At 55.3% G+C, this 19372-nt stretch overlaps 1 protein-coding gene across 1 annotated transcript in view; it reads right to left on the reverse strand.

Annotated features, from left to right (window-relative positions):
• Positions 1 to 8687, reverse strand: part of DSCAML1 (DS cell adhesion molecule like 1) — a 351352-nt gene extending 342665 nt beyond the window's left edge. Inside the window, exon 1 of the mRNA XM_058686854.1 lies at positions 8488 to 8687. Within this exon, the coding sequence (XP_058542837.1) occupies positions 8488 to 8533 (46 nt within the window). The 5' untranslated portion in view covers positions 8534 to 8687. The remainder of the gene's footprint in view (positions 1 to 8487) is intronic.
• Between the last annotated feature and the right edge of the window lie 10685 nt (positions 8688 to 19372).

The raw sequence follows: 19372 nt of genomic DNA on the forward strand, positions 1-19372 counted from the left end.
AGCATTTACAGGCCATCAGAGTTGGCAGTTGCCCCGGGGCACGATGGAACATCCAGGACCAAGTCCCAGGCCTCCCGTCCGTCGCTGTCCCCCAAACCTGGCGCACCTGCTTCACCACCGTCCTCACCATCATCACGGCCATCGTTTCGTTTTTAGCACTCATTTGGTGCCGGGCACCGTGAGACGCCCTTCCCCCGCGTTATTGTTCATTGAACCCCTACAACCACCTCTAACCACGAGACCCCATTGTACAGAGGAGAACACAGGACGTTAGGTCAAGCAATCTCCTAGTTTCACGCAGCTAACAGTGGCAGACCCACACGTCCAACCCAGGCCTCCCTCCCTTCCGGCCGCTATCCCTCAACGGGCATCACACATTCTAGACTCAGACCGTCTCCAGGGTGTGAACGTACCATGAGGGGGGTTTCCGATGGAGAGCAATTTGGGGTATGACATTTCTTACTGAGTTGGGATTGTCCCGGGCTTCCAACATTTCATCCCTAGTGCACCCCCCATTCCCACAACTAAATGCCAGCCCTCCAGCTCCAAATTTCCCTAGGGAAGCAGTCCTACCGCCCCCCCCCCGCCCCCCACTGAGCAGCACAGCTCCAAGCACCCAGGGGCTCTACCTCCCCATCAGAAACCTCTGTTTTCGGTTCTGATTTTGGTCTTTTAAGATCCTCAGCACAAACATACTTCCTGCAACCAGCCACCTGTGAGACCCAGCAAAGATCAGTCATCTTCCAACCTACAAGGCCCCTCACCACCGGCTCCAGAAGCTATGAGCCAACAGCTGACAGTCAAACAGACTCTTTAATCTCCCAGCCCCTTCTAGACAGGCCTGGGGAAGGGAAGGCCTCTTACGGCCAGAAGGTCCTTCTAGGGAGTCGGCTCAGACAGCACAGTTGTCCCTAGAGATTCCCAGATTTAGATTGTTAACGCTTCAGGGACTTAAGAGATTATTTTGTCCAATCTCTTCCATTTACAGATGGGGAGCCGGGGGCACAGAGTAAGTAACCTCAGGTACACAGCTACCCAGTGTCCTGGCTGGGACCTGACCCCTGTCTCTACTGTTCCTTCGATTCTGGCCACCCCACTTACAGAGCCCAGCAGCCGAGGAAAAAAGGAGCCTCACGGAGAAATGAAATGACGTGGATGAGGGAGCATTCGAGGAACCAGAGGGGCTGGATACCCGGAGGAGAGGCCTCCGATGGGCAGACGTCTGTCTGCAGAGGGCCAAAGGGTTATCCAGCAGAAGAGGGCTTCGCCTATACCCCTGTGCTTAAAACACAGAACCAAGGCCGGTGAACAGAAGGTACAGGACCCAGACCGCGGATCCTAAGGACGAGCTCTGTAATAGAACTGTGTGGCCGGAAGGGGCCGCCTTCAGAGGAAGGGGTTTCCTGTGGCTGCAAGGGCCAGAGCAGAAGAACAGTGGGTCTAGTGGGAAACCTGCGTGGGGTCACACATCCGACTAGGGGGTGGATCCCGCGTCCTCAAAGCTGCCTTCCAAACAGGAAGACTTTAGCCCATGGCAGTCATCTGCTCGCTCGCTCGCTCGCTCACTCTCTCTCTCTCTCTCACACCGCAAAGCAGGTCCCCAACCCTCAGACCCCATGGCTGTGGAAGGCCATCCCAGAAGCAGGGTGGCATAACCCTGACTCAGCCGGGCTCTCAGGGCCCGGACTCCAGTAACTGCCGTCACCTCAAACGAGGTCGCACAAGATAGGACTCTATGCCTACTGCTCCTCCCACAAAAGACCGCACATCCTCTGCAGGGAGAGTCACCCTTGCCGAAGGGTGTCCAGAGGACTAACGGAAGCAACTCACACCCAAGGACCTGGGGAGGGAGCGGAGGTAGGCTCTTCCCACTCCCACCAGACACCGGAGCCACAGGGACGATGCCAAGCCTGCTCCCAGAAGACTACTGCCAGCCTGGCTGTGCCCTGTCAGCCGTTCCCCATGTCGCTGGCAAAATTCTCCATATGTGGGGGGCCCGAGGAGTGGGGAGACAGCCACACACAGCCGGGAGACCTTCGTTGTTCCTGGATGATGAAGTGACAGTAATTACACCTCATGTTTCAGCAAAGGATTTATAAGGCTATAAAAGTGGTTTACTGTGGCTCTTACATGTGTGTGTTTCTCTGTTGCCCTGTCTGGTTTACAAAGCATCATCACATGATCTACAATGATGGGCCCCGCATCCTTCCTGCACACATGCAAGGACAGGTGCCCTGCGGAACAGTCAGGACAGGGGTCATTCCCCCCATTGCACAGATGAGGAAACAGAGACACATGACCTCTTAGGTGACTTGCCTAAATCAGGCTGGGCTTTGTCATCTAGGTCTGCAGACGACATTCTTCCCAACACACGCGCGCGTGCGCACACACACACACACACACACACACACAGTAATGGAAGTGCAACCAGCATTTGAATAACTCGGTTCCTAATGAAGGTGGTGACCTTGGAAACTGTCAATGCCAGCATCACGAAGAGCGAGGACACGGGGAGGTGGGGCTGAACGGACGAGGGGAGTAGCAGCTGGATGGCACGGGTGGCACCCGAGGCTAATGCTGTTCACGCTAAAGCAGCACTGGACAAACATCTGTTAAACAGGGCACACGGGCTGTCGTGCCCCCAGCCTCTCCCACACTCGTGGAGCCCGGAGGCCGCAGCCTGCCATGGGCAGCACCTGACCTCTGGATCATATGCTGCGTCCCTGCAGCTAGCTGACTGGGTCATAAAGGGAGAAGTGGCCGAGGGACCCCCAAGGTCATGGGCTGTCAGGGGACTGCCTGAAAAACAGCGAGGTTCGTCCCACCAGGGAGAAACACAGAAATCTACCCAGCCAAAAGGCATGGGGGCTTCTCCTGCGGAGCCCATTCACATAGGCTTTAGGTCATGAAATCCAGGGTAGTTCTTACTCTGTTCGGCTACACGGTACAGATTTAATAACCAACGTGGCCTTCCTTCAGCAGGCGTGTGTGACTGGCCTTTGCCTCACCCTCAAATCCAAGTCCGGAGCCGACCTCTGCCCTTTTCTGCTGCCCTAGCTGTGGCTGGGGAAAGGGGTGTGCCGGGCTCCCCAGGGACACCCAGGTGCCTGCATGGCCTCCGCTATCTCGCGGAGGATGGGTCCTCCAGGCTACTGGGCTACGTGACAGAAGGAAGCCATGATGTCCCCTGCTTTCAGCCACCACACAGCTTTTCTTACTGCTACAAATCTAAGCCAGGTGGCTGGCCAAGACTGAAGCTGATTGAGTCAACTACTCAGGACAGGATCCGATGATCTATCTGGAGGTATGGGCAGAGAGAGGAAAGCGGGAGCAGTGCAGGAAAAAAAGAAGAGGTATTTATTGAGTACCAACTGCATTCTGGCTAGTTTATGTGTATGATCGGCTTTAATCCCAATTAATAGAAAGTGAGGCTCAGGGAGACCCCAAGTCACATATCTAGTAAGTGCGGGGCCAGGATGTGAATGAAGGGTTTGCTTTGACTCCAAATTTCCACCACACTGGTGAGTTGCGATCTTTTTTATTTTTCTTTACAACTCCAATACATAAAATGCTCTGACTGAAAGAACTGGGGAGGGAGGAGCTTGAAACTCTGCCTGCTGGCCCTCCCCCTCTCTACCTCCAGCCCTCCCCCAGGCTCCACCCAATGCCTTAGGGCTCCACACCACCTCCTTCAGAAAGCTCTGTGGGCTCCAGGTGAACCAGGGCCCTCCAGGATCATTAGAGAGGCAGAAAAAAACAACTCTGGGAGGCCTTCGAGCTGCACCTGCCTGGCCAGGATTTGCTCCTGCCCCGGAAATGCAGACGAAACCATTCCCGAAGCCACATTCCCACTGCAGACATCCCAGCTGGCTCCCTGGGAAGGAACACTCCGGCTGCCCTAAATGCTTGCTTCTCAAGTGTTCCTCCCAGCTCTGGCCACCTCCTTCCCTCCGTGACCCCGCACCTGCCTTCCCAGGGTCAGAATAAGCAGCCCAGGGGCATTTCCCCTAATCTCGCAGAGACCACGGCCCCATCCCGAGCTGGAAGTGGACAAACCAGGAGGGTGAAAGAGCCTTCTGCTTCCCATCATACCTCTTCCCATCCACACCGCTTCTCTCGCTTCTGCCCACAGCCCTCAGCACCCGGCTTCCTGCATTCTGAGGGTGCGCTCACCAGAAGTCTGGTGTTGACCCTGGATTTCCACAGCAGGTGTGGCCCCCTCTCCTCATGCTCTCCTTCCTGCAGCCCGAGAGGGACAACCCACACCCCAAGTTTGGCCTGCCTCAGGTGTCCCTGCCCACCAGCACTCATCTTACCCCGATAGCAGTTCGAGCCCCTGTGGGCCTCGAACTCAGAGGCAAGAGAGGAGCACTGCCAGAAGCAATGGTCCTTCTTCACACTCCTGCCCCACACCCATGCCGCGCAAGGAAAAAGTGACCAGCTGCTGCTGAGGCTGAGATCAAGAGGCTACTCACACAGAGAGGGCGAGGCTCTAGGCCGGGCTAGGTCAGCATGCAAATCTGCATGCAAATCATATGCAAATCTAGGGCCTGCCCTTGGGTTCCTGGCACCCTGTCATCTCTGTTGCCTGTGGCTCACCCCGTTCAGGCACCTGGGTCCTGGTTAGACCTACTGGGGTAGGGGCTGAGAAAGCACTTTGGGAACTTGGGGGGCTCTTCCCCTAGACTACTTCAAAAGTCTCCAAGAAACACTTCTTCCAAGATCACACGGGAGGAAAGATTCTCTCAGCCTGGTAGCTCTATCCCTGAAAAAAAAAAAAAAGGCGCTCTGAATAGTCACCCTCCCTTCAACCACAAATAAAATCCACCTTCACCAGGCTGAGCGGGGGACCAAGCAAGTGACAAGGATGGGGTTCCTGAAGACATGGAGAAGGTAAATGGGGCCAGAGGTCCACACCGCCCCCGTCAAAGGCCAACAACCCAAGAGATGCTCTCAGCATACTCCTGCCCGGTATCTGGGGGCTCTCAGCCTGCCTGCTTGGGGGCTTGCTTGTTTAGCAAAGCACGGTTGGGCCAAACGCCCGTCGGCTTGCCCACCTCCTCCCCGTTCCTCAGTCTAAGAAAAACAAGCCTCTCCAGCCAGTCTCCTGGGATCTGCTCAACTTAAGCACTGCCTTTGGGTCAACTGCTTACTTGCTTTTTGTTTCTAATTGAGCTCCCCATTCTGCTGCAGAAATATATTAAAGGCAGCTGACTTTGATGGCCAGAAATACGAAGCATCTGAAAGCTTCACCGGGCATGATGGCAATTCGGTTCTCCGCCACGTTATTCTAGCGACGGGGGCCTCTACGCCCACCTACCCCCTCCCAGTGCTCGCCAGTCCCTCACCTGCTCCTAAGTTGTGTCTGCCATTTCAAGATTTTCAAAACACATTCCCCCAGCGCACCCCACCCCCCTTCTAATTAGACACCGAACAGAGTGTTAGAGATTTTCTTAATGGCTTGACGAAGCCTTTTAATTCAGTCTTCTCAAGAGAGAAGAACCATGAGTCTCCATCCGAGAGGTTGGGGTGGGAAATGGAAAAAAAAAAAAAAAAAAATCAATGCAACCCATTATTTTGGCTTTTAGAAAACAGGAATTTTAGTGCCGGGGAAGCTTGTTTTTCTACACAGTAAAAATGCAAATGCAGCCAACACAGATGCTGGCCCGCTGGATGTAACAACGGAGAGAGCCTCACTGGGGTTCATCTGGCTGCCCAAATCCGGATTTGTTTGGGCAATAATAAGGCAGTTATTGGAGACTCGATAATCGATTATTAAAACACCTTCCCAGTTCAGTTCTGGGGAATCGGCCTGAGCTCAGGCATCAAAAAAAAGGTATTTCGAGAGGAATGGAAGTAACAGAAGCTTAAAACACATTCAATAACTGCTTAATTCCATCCAGAGGACGCTCCATCCCATTTTGTTTTCTTCTCCGCTCTCTCTCTGCCTCCTCCCGCTCCTCACAGATGGACGTACAAATTATTGCAAGAGGATATTGTTTTCTGTAACAGGCTCGAACGTTCACATTTACATTTCCTTGGTGCCGTGGGGGTGACTGGCAACGAGAGAGAAAATACACCCAACCCCATCTTCCCTGCTCTCACGGCGACACATCTTCCCCCAGCCGCCTCTGTCGGCCCCCGCCACCACGCCACCCCAAGCACAACAGGCCCTGGGGACCAGCCTGGCACCTAAGACCCAATTAAGGCACGAAGGGAAAGAAAGGCCTGTCTGGCGAGGCGCCCTGGTGCCCAACACAGATGCTGGAGCCTCTGAACGGCAGGGCCGCCAGGGCCGTGCAGACCGAAAGGCCGCTGAGGTCCCGCCTCACCTGGCACCTCCAGCCTACCCCTAGGCCCAAGGCCAGTGGCAACTTCCTTCTCAAGTTGGAAAGGGTTTTGCCCCTCAGGCTGTCCTGTCCCTTCTGGGCCTTTCTCCACCTCCCCCCAGTCCCCATCTGCTTTCCTCCCTATCAAATAGCTCAGGCTTCATTTATTAATGCCCGGCTTCTGGGAGGGGGAGGACGGGGCCCTTCAGGTATTTGCTGAGGGACATCCACTGCTGGGAAACGGAGTCCTCTGGAAGGAGTGAGGTCGCCCGGCGGGGACAAAGCTGGGCAAGAGTGTGCCAGAACCTTGGGCCTGTGCTTTCTCGCCTGACAAAATGGAAAGGGGGTGGGGGGTGGAGAGAGAACTAGCGAGAGAGAGAGAAAGCTGCCGCTCCTCACCTTATGTATTTTTAATATTAATGTAATTAAAGCTGCAAGCCGAGCCAGCCTGCGGGGGCGGAGGGAGGCAGGAAGAGCCTGGGGAGAAGGAGAGTGGGGTGTGGGGAGGGGGTTAGGGGGGTTGGCGCAGGAGACTGGCTTCTTGCTCCGCAAAAGTGGGAGGAGAGGGTGCTGAGCGGGGGACAAGGGGTTAACCAACCTAGACCAGCCTTGGCTTGGCGTGTCACCCAGTGGGCCCCCGCTGGGTCTGAGAAACTCAACTACTTTGTCCACGATTCAGAGGCCACCTCTCGCCCGCACCCCGATCTCTAGGCAAACCCCAGCAGTACCTGGGCCTTCATTCTGGCCTTGACCGGGCTTTACAGATAAAACAAGGGTCACCCTGCTCCCCGCGCCGCCGCCCCCCGACCCCCACCCCCACCCCCAAGCCACGAGATACTGCCGTCAGCTCCGGCAGGTTGCAGACTCCAGACCCTGGGGCATCCGCACGGGGAAAAAACTAGACCCCTCCCGGAGCGCCAACCCCCTGCTGGACTGCCCTTCCCCCATCGCCTAGGGGTCAAGAGCTGCGGCTCGGCGGGGGCCCCCGGCGGGGCAAAGGGGGGAGAAGCCGCCCCCAGGGCGCGGAGGAGAAAAGTTAGAGGGCTGAACAGGTAAAGCCGAGCTGGTACGAGCGTGTGTGCTTCGCTGCGCAAGGGCGCGGAGTTCGGCCGCCTCATCTCCCGCCATCTGCGCGCCCGGGGGCACGTCCTCTGCCATAGCCTGGAAGCCCTAACGCCGGCGACAGCCCGGTCCCGACTCAGTGCCCAGGTGCCTCCGGTCAGGAATGTCTGCCCCCTCCCCACCCCCCCCCCCACCCCCCAGTCCCGGCTACCTCGAGGATCAGGTGCGCGGCGCCCGAGCGGCAGGTCTGGACAAGCCGGACACCTGGACCCACCCCTAGCAACGCCTTCTCTCCGGGGAAAGCGACACGCCCCCCCCCCCAAACTGAAGACTGTCCCCGTGTCCGGCTGACCCGGCGCGGAAGCGGAGAGTCTCGCACCTTGGGGCGCGCTGCCCGAGGTGGCTCAGGCGGCGCAGCGAAGCCGCGGCTAGTGCCGGGGGCGGGGAGGGGGGGGGGGTGAGGTGGGGCTGGGGGAAGGCGACCTTTGGGTCTGGAGAACAAACTTGCCATCCGAGAGACCCCGGCTGTCGGCACCCCCAGCTCTCCCCGCCCTGCATCGGGCCCGGGCGCGGATCAGCGCCCTGCGGTGCGGCGCCGGGGGTCCGGGGCGGCGGAGGGGCGCAGGGCGGCAGAGGAGGAGTGAGCCGCGGAGTCCGAGGCCCGAAGAAGCGAGGACTCCCGGGCCAACCAACAGTCACGGCCTGAGGACCCCTCCGCTCGGAGGGCACCCCGGGGTCCCGGCGCCACCAAGCCGCAGGAGGCGGGCGAGGGGCTGGGGGAGGGGTCCCGGGCAGAAACCGCGGCCCGGCAGGGCGCGGGGAGACGAGGGGCTCGTCCCCCACCACCCCTCCGGGCGCGCCCCAAAACGGCAGGCGCGGGCGGGCGGGCGGCCGGCGGCGCGGTCGAGGGCACCCTCTCCCCTGACCTCTCCCCGAGTGCCGGCCCCGCCCCCGCTGCGCCCCACCCCGGCCCCGGCACCGAGGTCGGCCCCCCGCCCCCGGGCACCTGGAGCCCGCCGGGCGCCCCGCCTCGCCGCCACCCGCGCGCACCCCGGCTCCGCCGCCTCCGCCGCCCTGGCGCCCGCGCGGGTCTCACCTTTGTGTAAAGAGTCCAGGAGCAGGAGGAAAGTTACCAGCCACATGCCATAAAGAGGCCCTATTCTCCGGGGAGGTGGTCCTGTGGCCGGCCGTGCGGCAGCGCCTCTCCCCCGCTCAGCGCGCTCCCAGCCGCCCGCACTCCGCGCCCCGCTCTTTCTGCTCCTGAGCCCAGCGCTCGGCGGCGGCGGCTCCTCCCTCCTCGGCTCCCTGGCTCCTGTCATCCGCGGGGCTGGGCTAGGCGGCCGCTCTCCCCGCCCCCCCCCGCGGCACCCCGGGTGGTGAGCGCCGCGCGAGCCCGGGGCCCAGCCGGCCCCCGGCCCCGCAAGCCCGGGGACGGGGGCGGGGGCCGGGACCAGCCGGCCCCCGGCCCGGGTTCGCCGTCCGAGAAGCCAGGGGTCCCCGCCGCCCGCCGGCTCGGAGGGTGACATGTGTCCTACGTGCGCCAAGAGCCCGCCATGCTCGGGCCAAGGAGGCCCTGTGTCTCCCGGGCCCGGCACCTGGGGCGAATGCTGCCTGCCTCTTGCGGACTCAGTTTACCCATGGATGCTCTGAATAAAATCCAGACTGAGATCCTTTGGCGTCCCCCGGAGCTACTCCCCACCTCAAAGCTCAAAGCTGCGTGCCCTTCCAACCTCTAGGTCTGCAAGCCTGGCCCCTGGGGAGCCGGGGCTGAGCCCAGTCAACCCCCCCCCCCCACCCCCACCCCCCCCAGCGCGACTTCCCAATTGTCTTCAGCACTTGGCACAATTATTTGCAATAAATAGTTTAATGTCTGTTCTACCTCGTGTATCTTCCTCCTTTAGCTTCACCTACCCCACCGGCATAGCTTTCTCAGCAAGCAGAAATTGGTTTCTTCCTTATACCAATCTGCCTAGAGTTGGCATGGGATTCCATGGGGCTTGAGTGAGGGCATCTCAGTTCCAAAATGAATGTTGAGGACCTGCTGTGCGCCAGGCACCGGCTTTGGCGCTGGGGACAAAGGCACGGCCGAGTCAGGTCTGCTGTGTGACAAGGCTGCTGTGGTTAGGAAGCCCTCCTTGTGTTGGTGATTCCAGAATAAGGGCCCACGCAGGACCCGGAGAAGGGGGCCACGGTAGCCCTGAGAATGGGATGCGAGACAGGACTGGACCGCCTCTCAGGAAGCATAAGGGAGGCCGCCTCGACCGGCTCTGGCTGCTTGGCTTGGCGTGCTTCGACCCGTTTCTCTGAGGTGTGCAGGCAGAGGAGGATGTGGAGGGGCGAGGGAGATAGAGGGGCTGCGGTTAGCTCCATTGGACAGAGGAAGAAAATTTACTTCCCCGAAATGTCTTGCCTAAGTTCAGACCGAAGAAGCAGGTCTCCTCATTCCCGGGTTTTGCCAAGATATCTCTAGACATTTTAGCTAAAAGTTTGAAAGCGTGCGTTTACTTTTTTGATATGTTAAAATCTGCATAAGCAAATTTACCATTCTAAGCATTTTTTTTTTAATTTTTTTTTCCAACGTTTTTTATTTATTTTTGGGACAGAGAGAGACAGAGCATGAACGGGGGAGGGGCAGAGAGAGAGGGAGACACAGAATCGGAAACAGGCTCCAGGCTCCGAGCCATCAGCCCAGAGCCCGACGCGGGGCTCGAACTCACGGACCGCGAGATCGTGACCTGAGCTGAAGTCGGACGCCCAACCGACTGCGCCACCCAGGCGCCCCATACCATTCTAAGCATTTTTAAGCGTGCAGCGGCATCAGGTACATTCACGATGTTGTACGACGACCAACACCGCTATCCGTTTCCAGAACTTCTCCATCATCCAAACAGAAACTGTGTATCCACTAAACAATAACTCCCCATCCTCCCCTGCCCCCCATCCCCTGCGCATCACTAGTTTTCCGTCTCTCTCACTTGGCCTCGTGGAAGTGGAATCCCGCAGTATTCGTCCTTTTGCGTCCGGCGGATTTCACTTAGCGTATGTCTTCGAGGCTCATCCCTGTTTTGCAGTGCATCTCTCTCCTTTTCTTGGCTGAATACTATCCCACGGCATGCACTGACCACGTTTTGTTTATCTGCTTATTTGTCAGGGGGCACTCGGACCGTTTCCACCTTCCGGCTACTGGGAGTCATGCTGCACTGAACACGGGCGTACAATATACCTCTTGGAGACCCTGCTTTCGACTCAGCCGGGCCTACACCTGGGGGTGGAATGCCTGGCTCATACGGTCGTTGCGTTTTTAACTTTTTAAGGAAGTGCCAGGTGCACTGACTTTTTCTGTAGCGTGTGCTTTAAGGGTGTAAAGGACTCTCACCTGCACTTACTCCGTGTAATCCTCACAAGCACTTTGATGCTTTATCACCCTCTTTGAAAACGGGGGGAGAACGCTGAAGCTTAGCTTGTTCAAGGTCCCCCGGTTTGCCTCACAAATGAGACCGGAACCTGGGTCTCGTGACTCGGGAGCAGAGCTCCCCGCTCTGCCCTGCCTTCCCTGGTGCTCAGCCTTACGATGCTAAGTCACCTCTCTGAAGCGGATGCTTTTTCACTAGAGGGTTTCATCCTCTAGAAACAGGCAGAGAACGGAGACGCGGGGTAGACTGCAACAGGTGTTCCAGAGGACCCAGCCCAACCCTCTGCTTTCAGAAGAGACAACTGAGGCCCAGAGTGGGGGAAGACACGGAGCCGCCTGAGGTCATGCCGGCAGTGACGAGCCCAGATGTCGTCACACTTCTGGCTTAGCTCCCCTCCCTCACCGCCCCCAGCCTGCTGGGCTCATTCTCCCGTCATGTCCCTTCCCTTCTAAAGGAGACAGTCGCTGAGAAGAACCCAGTTATTTCAAACTAGGCCTATTGACCCAGAGCACCTGGTCGGGCCATGCCTAAAATAACCTGCTCCATCAGACAGGATGAAAGGGGCTGTTGCCTGCTGGCAGGGGACAGGCCCTCAGCGGGGTTGCGTACAGCTGCTTGGGTCCCATATGCTGAAAGGAGAGAAGAGGCTCCTCCCTTCTCCATTTACCTGAAGTACGTCCTGGAACCTGGATGTCTCGTCTATGTAGGTTACACCTGCCGGCCCTTAAGGGATCACAGCACTGTGTATAGAGGTCCGAGTGTTACCTGCAGGATGAGGTCGTTCACTGTGTCAGTAACTATAGTCTGGCTATTCCGTGAACAGGAGGCACGTGTGTGGGAACAGCGGGTGGGCAGGTGGGGAGGGCCGACCTGGCGATGCTCCGGGGAAGGAGGCTTCAGCATGTCACGGTTAAGTGCGTGGCTTTGGAGTCAGAGCTGAGTTCCCAGCCCCACTCTGCCACTCACGGGCCGTGCACCCTGGGGGAATTTATGTGCGCCAAGCCACGGTTCCCTCACCTGTAAAGTGGGGACCGCCCCAGCCTCTACCTCAGGGAGCTGGCATAAGGATCAAATAAGACAAGCCCAGGGGCCAACACGTCGTAGACACAGGTACACATGTCACTGATGCTACTGGCTTTGCTCAGGGGTGGGAGAGAGAATCGCTTTACCGGGGAGATGCTGGGATAACACCCCGTACTCCGTGCTTTGACAAAGCCAGAGGTCACAGAAACACGGAAGGAAGGTGCATTCAGGACTGGAAGCGTGTGGGGAAACCGCCAGCAAGGGAAGGACCCAAAAGTGGTCTCCCCCACTTTCAGGCTTTTTGTGTTTTCCATTTTCTAGCTGTTTTGTCCCTCCTTAGCATCTAGGAAAGTATCCGTGGAAAATGACAATCTGGCTCAGATGTGTTCAGAAGTCCCCTCTCAACTGGAGTTGTGTCGGGAACTAGCTTGACAGAGTCAGCCAGGATCCTAGCAAGTGAACCCCAAGGAAGAAGTGAGTCTCAGGGCCAGAGAGGGGGCGGCTGGGTTCCCCCACGTGCACTTGAACTCTGTTGCTCATTCGGGAGGAGCTATTTTTTTTTATTTTGTTGAAAGGGACGATTCCTTCTCAGTCCCCGATTAAATGGAAGCCCTCACACCCACACGCAAATACTTGCACACCAAAGTGAGAACAAACACAGTTGCCCAGGCAAACATTCATGTGTACAGGTAAGTGTAAACACTTGACAGCACACCTGTGCCCAAATGCAATTTGAGTGTAGTCCAAAATTTCTGCGTTGGCTCCTATGCAGATGCCTTTATTTTATTTATTTATTTATTTATTTATTTATTTATTTATTTATTTTTATCCAAAGCCTCAAATGTGTGGGATTCATTTAAAAACAGTGATTAATTTCAATATTCTGTTACATCAGGATGCTGGGTGATAACGTGGTTGGGGTGTGTGTGTGTGTGTGTGTGTGTGTGTGTGTGTGTGTTACCAATTCTAGCTGAAGCAGCTATATGAAGGCACCGAGAGCCCTCTCCAATTCAGGTTAATCATGGATATTTGGGGGGTATTATTTTGCCTTGTTAGGACTGGAGCCATCAGGAGAAGCAACACATGCTTTTATTGTTGAATTCAAACAACAGCTTCTATATTTTGGATACTTTCCTTCAAAAACAAAGGCATATAATTATTTTAGCAAAGCTTTCATATGTGCTCTGCAATTCTTTAACAACTTCAGTATAGATAGGGTTTTTATAAAAAGAAACTGATACTGAGCCAGATCAATGTTGAAAACTTAACATTTGGGGTTATATAGCTAATTCAGGATTGACCTTCTTCGCACTAACTCATTGACTGGAAGGGAAAAAAACAAATGAGGATTTCCTTTTTTTTTTTTTTTTTTTTGTAATTGATTTTCATGTTATAGAAAGAGTCCTAGACTGTGAATCAGAAATCCTGGGTTCTAATCTCCTCTAGGCCACCCTAGCCATCTGTGTGATCTTGGTCGGACAAGTCACTTTGCCTTTTGGGGCTCAGTTTCCTCACCAAATGAGTTGAGCAAGAATCATGAAGAAGATCCCTTCCTAACACCAGAGGTGAGGTGAGCACAGATATGTAATGTCCCAGTCCTGTTCTATGTAGGGAGGTGTGTGCATATCCACAAACATACACACAAAGAAACAAAGAGATACAAATTTTCATACTCAGAAAATACTCAGAAGCAAACACACACACACACACAAATAAATAGTTTCGCTTCAAATGCATGCACGTACATCTAAAATATTTCCATTTTTTTGAGATGAATCACTGCAATTCATAAGTAGTGATGCCTACATAAAAAGGTAGTATATATCCTTAAATTACCCAGGCTTTCCTTAAACCGCGTTTCTATATGCTTGTCTAGGGGGATGTCTAGGTATGTGGTAGGTACCACTTTACGCTCTCAATGCGTTGGATCGAAACATCACGGTTCCAGGCTTAAATTCCAGAGGCTTTCTCCCCCACGGATGGGATCTCTGGGGTCTCACTGCTCTTTTTCAGGCCACTGTCTCGGGACGGTTGGTCAGGGGTTGCAGTAGCCCCCAGCAAGGCCGGAGCTCCCCCAGTACCCATGGCCCCCCTCTGGCTGTTCTCTCTCAGCTCACAACTCCCAGATGGGCCAAGAAGCCAACCCAGAGAGGTTCCCTGAAGTCCAAATTTTGTCGAGCTAAAGCTCACGGTCACGTTTCTGTCTGGGGGTGGGCAGGCGGGGAGGTCGTGCTATTCTCCACTCCTTCCTTCTCAAATACACAGTGCCCCTTCTCCACCTGTGTGAGCCCTCTCCGGCCGCGAGGCCTGGCCAGACACTGCAGCTCTCCAGGACCAGCCCCAGCCCCAGCCAGCCCTCCTCCTAGCTCGGCTTGCCTAGCTCGGCTTGGCCGTGTCAGCGAGGCCTGTGGCTCTCATTTCTTTGTCCCGTGCTGTGGCTATCCATGCACGTGTCTGACTTGTGTCCTCTTCGGGACACATTCCCTTTGGATTTGCACCTGCCGAGCCTAGCCCGGTGCCTGCTCACACCAGGGGCACTTGGTAAATGTTGATCGACAACTGGACGAGCTCATCCTCACAGAGTTTCAAAGACCTGATTACAACATCATGGGTCATGCCTTCCAGAGAGGCGTGTCCCTTAACCGGAATCAAAGCCTTAAGCTTCGTAATTCTCGACCTGGAGCTTGTGGCCTGGAAGGTGAGCACTTGGCAGGGTAGGAGAGCCTGCGGGAGTTCTGACCCGAATGCCGGTCTCAGCCAGCATCACCGTCGGCTTCATTGTCCTAGTCATTGAGCACGGCCTTCAGGATCCAAAGGCTTCAGTGCGTATTCATTTCAGATCCTCGCCAACAAATAGACAGGTGGGCCCAGAACTGTTTTTGCTCGATATACGGAGGAAGAAACTGAAGCCCAGGGAGGTTTGTGGTGTCCCAGAGGCGGATATACCGCGAAGCTAACACAGCCCAAGCTTCTGGGTCCTATAGGGCCGGGGTCACGTGCTCACACGGTCAGCCACCGTCGGTACTCTGGGAGAACAGTTTTAAGCGTGATCCGTTACGATCGCTCCTCTTTTCCACTCTGGATGGGTCTGATGTGCATTCGGGGGATGTGACTCGGGATCCCCGAAAGTGAGTGAGGGAAAGCCCCATCTGACTTGGGATTGGTGAGATACATCTCTGGACTGCACAGGCAGGAGGGTGTAGCCATCCCGGTGTGGAGAGTGGCTTGCGTGAATACTCCTACTCCGTGAATACCGCACCTGCTCGCGGGGCTGTGTCCCGCAGAATGGCAGGGCCCCAGTTGTATCACAATATGCCCACCGGCTAAGGGGCCTGCCCGAGAGGTACGTGTGTGCGTGCATCGTGGAGAGAAAGCGTCAAAGTGTTTGCATGGAGCCAGAAGCCAGTCTGTGCAACATTGTAACAATTAAAAAAAAAAAAAAGCATTATAGAGGTGTGTCAGGCAGTAGACACAAACACTGTTCAGATTTTGTGATGTTTGTGGTATTTGTGAATTTTTTCAAGATCTGTAATTTGTTGCACTTTCCTTTTTATCATTCTAAGGGAACTCCGTGCATTTGTGCCTAATATTATGATAATAACCTTGTACTGTTTTCCTTAAAGAAGTCCCTCCAAGGGGTGTGTAAGTTTTGGGTCCAGCAAAACCTGAACCCATCCCAGGAACACTCCTCAGGCCACAATGTGGTGCTGAGCTGGGTCTAGAACCAGATTTTCTGGATTCTGGCCCAGGGCTCGTCCCACAATCCTTTGCTTCAGAGACAGTGTGTAATTTATGAGTTTGTACAGTGCTATGCACACAGAAGTTACTCAGAAATGCCACAGCTCCCCCAGGGGACTGTCCTTCACGGTGAAGGGGAAGTCCAGGCTGGGCCTGTGACAGTGACCTCAACTTGATGACAAGTCCTCTTCCTGAGAAGTCTGGCCATCTCACAACGGGCCCGACCTGTCGGTCCACAAAGCAGAGGATCCTGGGGATAGAAGACAGTGCTGCCCAAGTGGTCTCTACATCCCCTCTGTGGGCAACACCCCTCCTGTCACTGTGACGGGGGCCATATGCATGGAGGGCTGAGATGCCCCTCACAGCCCGAGAGCCGGGGAACACCCCAGCGAGCCCCTCCAGTCACTCTGAACAGGCAATCCACCTGCCAGAGGTCAAAGTGACAGAGCCAGGGTGCTGCGGCAGTGGGCGAAAGGCTGTTTGGGACAGCAAAGGTAGACAAGGACGCTGTTTGGGACAGCAAAGGTAGACAAGGACGCTGTGTGGGGACAGCGGGCTGTGTCGGCCCATCACACCCACAGGCTCTCCTACACCACCGGACAGGTGCTAATACAGTCCCTGCTTGAATGCCTCCAGGGACGAGGGGCTCCCTGCCCAACCAGAAGTCCACGCTAACTTTACTACTCGTGATCACGTACGCACTCTTTTCTTTATTGAACGTAGTCTGCCGTAGCGCTCAGGATGTGCCCGGTCTTTGCCCGACGACAGCTTTTCAGATATTTGAGAACAGCTACGGTGGCCTCCCCCAAAGCCTTCCTTCCGCCAGGCTGAAGAGTCCAGTTTCATCAACCTCCTCTCTTCTGAGCTAATTTCCATACCCGTCACTCTCCCGGTCTCCCTTTTTACACATAAGCCACTTTGACTCCAGCTCCCTTAGAACCAGAATGGACCCAATGCTCCAGACGTGAGCAGCCCCGAGGACAGGCACTATCACCCCCTCGAGAGGTCTCTAAACTACTCGTACTGTTGACCAAGGCTTGGACGGCCTTCTTGGCCGATATGCTCAAAGCGGGGCCTCTTTCGGTGAATTACTGCCGAGCGGCTCCCCTCAGCCCCGTGACCCTGATGTGGATTGTCTGGGGGGCGGGGGAGGTGAGCACGATTAGACACATTTGTTGAATGGTGGGTGGATGTGATACCTTGTGGGTCAAACGCTGCCACTTATACATACTCACGGGGTAAGACTGTCCGTGCCTCTGAAATCCTCACGGCCCCAGGGAGGGCGACAGACCTCAGTTGAGAACACGGGACTGAGGAACCAGAGGTCCCAATTTCAGTCCACGATGGCGCCAAGAGCTTAGTATCTTTTTTAAAAAAAATTTTTTTTAAAGTTTTTATTTTTGAGACAGAGAGAGACAGAGCATGAACGGGGAAGGGTCAGAGAGAGGGAGACACAGAATCTGAAACAGGCTCCAGGCTCCGAGCTGTCAGCACAGAGCCTGACGCGGGGCTCGGACTCACGGACCGCGAGATCGTGACCTGGGCCGAAGTCGGACGCTTAACCGACTGAGCCACCCAGGCGCCCCACTTAGTATCTTTACCAGGCTTGACTTGACGTTCAACAAAACCAGCTGAAAAGGCAAACAGATCGAACACCACGTTCCTCGAGCGTGTCACGAGAAGGAAATAGGTTATACGCAAGAACGGAGTTACGATCAAATAGGTTTGGGAAACACTGGAACGACCGAAGGTAAGCAGGTGCCCAGAACCTTGGAAACGGTAACGGGCGTGGCGAACCTCCACGTGGCAGACACAGTGTGAGGTATCTGGGGATCTGTTTCCCGCATCTCCTGGTCTAAAAACTCTGTCCTTTCGCTGGCCACTTCCCGCATCTTGTCAGTGTATTTATTCTTTCAGCGAGTCAGTTCCCAGCTTCCATGCAGGCAGTGCCCAGCGTTCCTAGAAATCCCAACATGGAACATGTTGCCTCGGGGGAGCTCGCACCCCCGTGGGGAAGACGTAGAGAGAGCAGCAAAGGGAGGCCCACATGCCGAGTCAAAAGATCGGAGTGGGAAGGGGGCTGGAGACCATTTGCCACAAGCACCTTGTGTCACAAAGGAGGACGTGGTGGCCAGGTGGATGGAGAACATCCCCTGTCACTTGGCCTGAGTGTTAGGGCAGGGCTTAGCTGCTGGTCTCCTGACTTCCGGGCCCATACTCCGTCTACTGTGGTCCTCATGGCCCAGGTCACACAGACTGGGCTGGATGACTTTTTTTTTTTTTTTTGAGGTTGGGGGGGAATGACTTGGGGAGGGGCAGAGAGAGAGGGAGAGGATCCCAAGCAGGCTCTGTGCTGTCCCCGAGGCAGGTGATCAATCCCATCAACTGCAAGATCATGACCCAAGCTGAAACCAAGCGTCTGACACCTTACCAACTGAGGCACCCAGGCGTCCCTGGGCTGGATGACCCTTCATGCCCCATCTAGGGCTGAGATTTGATGAATCTGTAAAGAAAGCTCCTTAAGCTCAGAGAAAACCAAAGCAGGAGGTGGGGTTGCATGACAGGAAGACCCTGGATAGGCCGAGCTGGAAGGAAAAGGACACAGCAGCCATCGGGCATTGGGAGAAGGGGTTTCCAGAGAACCTGGCTCTGTGATGTGTGCCCACTCATCTGAGACACCCAGAACAAGGGGGCGAGCGCTGTGTCGTTCCAGACGCCCTGGCTAGAACCTTGGAGCTGAACGGATTGGTCAATTGCTTGTCTGAATCAGCCAGGGTAGCTTTTTTCCTTTTGGCAAATTATAACTAGAGTCACGCACTCCTGATAATAATGATTGTTATAACTGAACACTTGCTGTGGGTCCCGCACTATTCTAAGTACTATAGATGCATAATATCAGTTAAACCTCGAAACAATCCTCTAAGACCAGAATTATCATCATCCCCCTTTTACAGGTAATGAAACTGAGGCATAGAGAAATTAAGTAACTTGTCCGACGCACCCAGCTAGTAAACATCAGATGCCCAAGCCTTGAGCTGGACAGGCTGATTTCAGAGCCTTCATCCTGCTTTATCGCCCTTGGAGGTCGTTGGTAGTGTTCCAGCTGTCACGTTTTCTGTAAAGGGCTTTAATATAGGAAAATGTCACATCCGAAGTAGAGAGAATAGTATAACGAATTGCCACGTGCTCGTCTTCTAACGGCCACAATTGTTGACTCGTGTCCAATCTTGTTTCCTTTTTATTCCCATGTTCCCGCCCCCCACCACTTCCCATCACCAGGGATTTTTTTGAAGCAAATTGTATGCGTTATATAATTACACCCGTAGATCTTTCAGTGTGCATCTCTAAAAAAATGAGGCTGAATCCTCATTCTCAGTCACCACACTTTACGTGTCCTGGCTGAGAAGGAGCTGTGGCCAGGTATGGCCCCCTCCCCCCACACATACACACGCACTGGACGTCAGGCTAGCCACTGCCTAAAACAGCTGAATTTGTGCCCCCTGGGTACAGAGGCATTCAGCTCACTGGGCAGCCTGTCCCAAAGCCCTCACCTCACGACCTGGCCAAATGGCCTCTCTGGGGCTCCTCGGACTATCTTGCTGCAGCCGAAGCCCCTGCCCTCAGTCTAGCTCCCGCGGGGGTGGAAAACAGCCAGATGTGCTGGTCTTCTGCCTAGCGTGGCACAAACCTAAGTCTCTCTTGACCAGCCTAGACCCAGCCCCCAACCCTGGCCGCTCCTCTCATCCCAGTTCCTATTTCAAGATGATGTAAGGTGCCCTCCTCTGCCTAGGAGGGAATGATTCCCCA

The sequence above is a fragment of the Neofelis nebulosa genome, chromosome 10, assembly GCF_028018385.1.
Source record: "Neofelis nebulosa isolate mNeoNeb1 chromosome 10, mNeoNeb1.pri, whole genome shotgun sequence".
NCBI classification, from domain to species: domain Eukaryota; kingdom Metazoa; phylum Chordata; class Mammalia; order Carnivora; family Felidae; genus Neofelis; species Neofelis nebulosa.